The sequence below is a fragment of the Nannospalax galili genome, unplaced genomic scaffold, assembly GCF_000622305.1.
Source record: "Nannospalax galili isolate Female #2095 unplaced genomic scaffold, S.galili_v1.0 scaffold1654, whole genome shotgun sequence".
Taxonomy (NCBI): Eukaryota; Metazoa; Chordata; class Mammalia; order Rodentia; family Spalacidae; genus Nannospalax; species Nannospalax galili.
This window is the reverse complement of record NW_008334135.1, coordinates 243,315-246,154: the sequence shown is the minus strand read 5'-3', so window position 1 is coordinate 246,154 and position 2,840 is coordinate 243,315. Positions and strand designations below refer to the sequence as shown.

At 35.9% G+C, this 2,840-nt stretch overlaps 1 protein-coding gene across 1 annotated transcript; it reads right to left on the bottom strand.

Annotated features, from left to right (window-relative positions):
• Positions 1-973: 973 nt before the first annotated feature.
• Positions 974-1,918, bottom strand: LOC103730982 (olfactory receptor 502-like). Its single transcript, XM_008829293.1, has one exon. It carries the CDS (start codon positions 1,916-1,918, stop codon positions 974-976), a length of 945 nt encoding a protein of 314 aa, XP_008827515.1.
• Between the last annotated feature and the right edge of the window lie 922 nt (positions 1,919-2,840).

Here is a 2,840-nt window from a genome sequence, read left to right as displayed (position 1 = left end):
CAGCAAAGGAGCACACCTTTCGGATCTGACTGGAATTCAGATTAATCAGAAATGAGTCTGCTGATCTCCTCTTTGGTCCCATAATTAGGCCAGTACCAGAGGTCAACATGATAGATCATATTTTTATGCGTTCATAAGACTCATACCTCAAAGATAGTCTTTCTCTACCATGAACGTTTCCAGTAATTTGCTTCTGTTTTCTCCCTATTCAATACCATACAAAGGACTATGATAGCTATAGCTATCAGACTTGTGACATGATATATTTGTGTTGAACAAGACACAGCTGAAGGACTGAGATGGCTATTAGTCATCTTTCTGTTACTCTAATGAATTGTTGAGACAATAAACTGACACTGAAGATAAAAATGATTATTTTCTGCAGTTTTTTTGCATGCTTTATTCTCTGATAAATTGATTCTGTTGATGTAGGTCTGACACTGTACACAGCAGAGACTCATGGTAGAGCAAAACCCCTCACATCATGGTCAATAAAGAAAAGAGACAAAGAGTTTCTGAGTGCCAGTATCTCCATAAGACACACGTCCAGTGAACAAAAGCTTGTCCATTAGACCCAAACCTTCAGTTTCCTGCACTTTCCAAGATAACCACAGTGAGAAACAGTCCTTTGAGAATTCACATGAGGTTTTGGAGACATTTAAGATCCAATCTATAACAAGGTTAGCTATGAACAATTAAAAGTATGAATATAGCTTCGAATTATTTTTCTAAGATTATGTTTAATTCTATTCAATTAATATTATTAATGAATATTAAATTAGTAATGGTAACTTGCTATGAACCTGATATTTTTATATAATCTGAAAATTTAATGCCAATATTTATTGAAAAGCTCCTCCTTTTCTAATAACATGTAGGCAAACTTTTTCAATCACAGATAAGCACTTTCTTTTCATTATTCCATCCATAAAATATTGAAATTAAATCAAATCCTACAAAATAAAAGATGTATCTAAGAAAATATTTTCCTCAAAAGTTGTCTCTTCAGAGCACCTTTAATTTCATTATTCCTCAGACTGTAGATGAGGGGGTTCAACATGGGGATCACTACCATGTAGAACACAGACACCACCTTGTCCTGGTCTGTGGAGTAGCTGGATTTCGGAATTACATAAATAAATGTGACAGTCCCATAGAACAAACTAACTGCAGTGAGATGGGAGGTACAGGTGGAAAAGGCTTTGTGCCGGCCCTCAGTGGAGGGCATCTTCAAGATGGTGATAAGGATGTAGATGTAGGAGATGCATATGACAAACACTGTGAACATAATAACAGTGCCAACAGAAATAGTGGTAAGAAATATAAAGACACTGTCATCAGAACATGAGAGTTCAATTAAAGGAGGAAAATCACAGAAAAAATCGTTGATTGTATTTGGTCCACAGAATACTAAAGAGAAGAAGGAAAAGGTATAGGAGGAAGAATTAAGAAATCCAACTACATAAACTCCTATAAGCAACTGGACACAGTCTCGTGTGGACATTTTTGTTGAATAAAGCAGTGGATTGCAGATTGCTATGAAGCGATCATAAGCCATGACAGCCAGAATAAAGCACTCAACTGTCCCAAAGAAAGCACCTGAGCCAAGCTGGACGCCACACCCAAGGTAGGAGATGGTATTTCTCTTCACCAGGAAGTTAACAAGCATGTTTGGTGTGACAGAAGATGAATAGCCAATGTCAGCACAAGCCAAATGGGTCAGAAAAAAGTACATGGGGTGATGGAGCTGAGGGGATACTCTGATTAGCAGGATTGTGCTGAGGTTTCCAGACAGGGCCACCAGGTAGAGGCACAGAATGATGATGAAGAGGATGACTCGAAGGACTGGGTCGTCTGTTAAGCCAAGTAAAATGAACTGTGTCACCGCAGTGTGGTTCCAATACTGCAGGAATGCCATGGGACAGTGTGGCTGCTGCCAGGACAAAGCTGTGATGAAGACATTATGTGAATGAATTTATAGCCGTGGCATCATTTTCATTAATGATGAATACATATAACGCACAAAAATCTTGGGCTCGCTTATAGACTCTGAAAATAAAACTGAAGGATTAAATATAAAATCAAAACCCTGCCTAAAAATAATTCAAAGAAGATCCAAAAAAAAGCAGAGTAAAGCCTGTGCAGTTGGCACGAAGACTAATAATTAGTGTCTTTATTCTACAAAGATGCTGGCCAAGCTAAAAGGAAAACACTAAAGGCAGAAAGAAAAGTGACTGAAAAACAGTCAATCCAGAGAAAAGAGAACGCTCTATCGGCTTTCCAGAACTTGTTTAAACTCCTTCAAAATCCAGTTGCTACAATTAGATTTTTCTTTCAATTAGTAAATTTTTCATTGAATTGGGTGTCCTATGTAAAATGAAGTTCCTTATTAAGTACTCCATCAGCCAATAGTGATTAACGCAGTCATGTGGTATACTTTTTTACCCTATCTTCTTAGATCTGCATTCTTTGTAACTTGTATGTTTTAGTCTTCAGTCATTGTGCTGTAAAAGTGTGCATGTAAATTTTTGTGCTTTTTATTTGGATGCTATGATTCTTATTTTTCCACATTAAAATTTATTCATTTAAAAAAATTGGGCTCACAACTGAATTTTTCTTCTGAATGCTTAGTGTGTGTATGTTAATGTGAAATTAATCTGGCTTAAAATTTTAAAACACGAATGCTTCAAATTTATTTCCATTTCTTGTCTGTAAGTTTATATACAGTAACATATTCATTTTATAGCTAAAGATTGTAAAATGAGACACTTATGCAAATAAAAAATATTTAACTACCACTTAAGATTAAAATGTAGAAAGATAGAATTATGTAATGAACA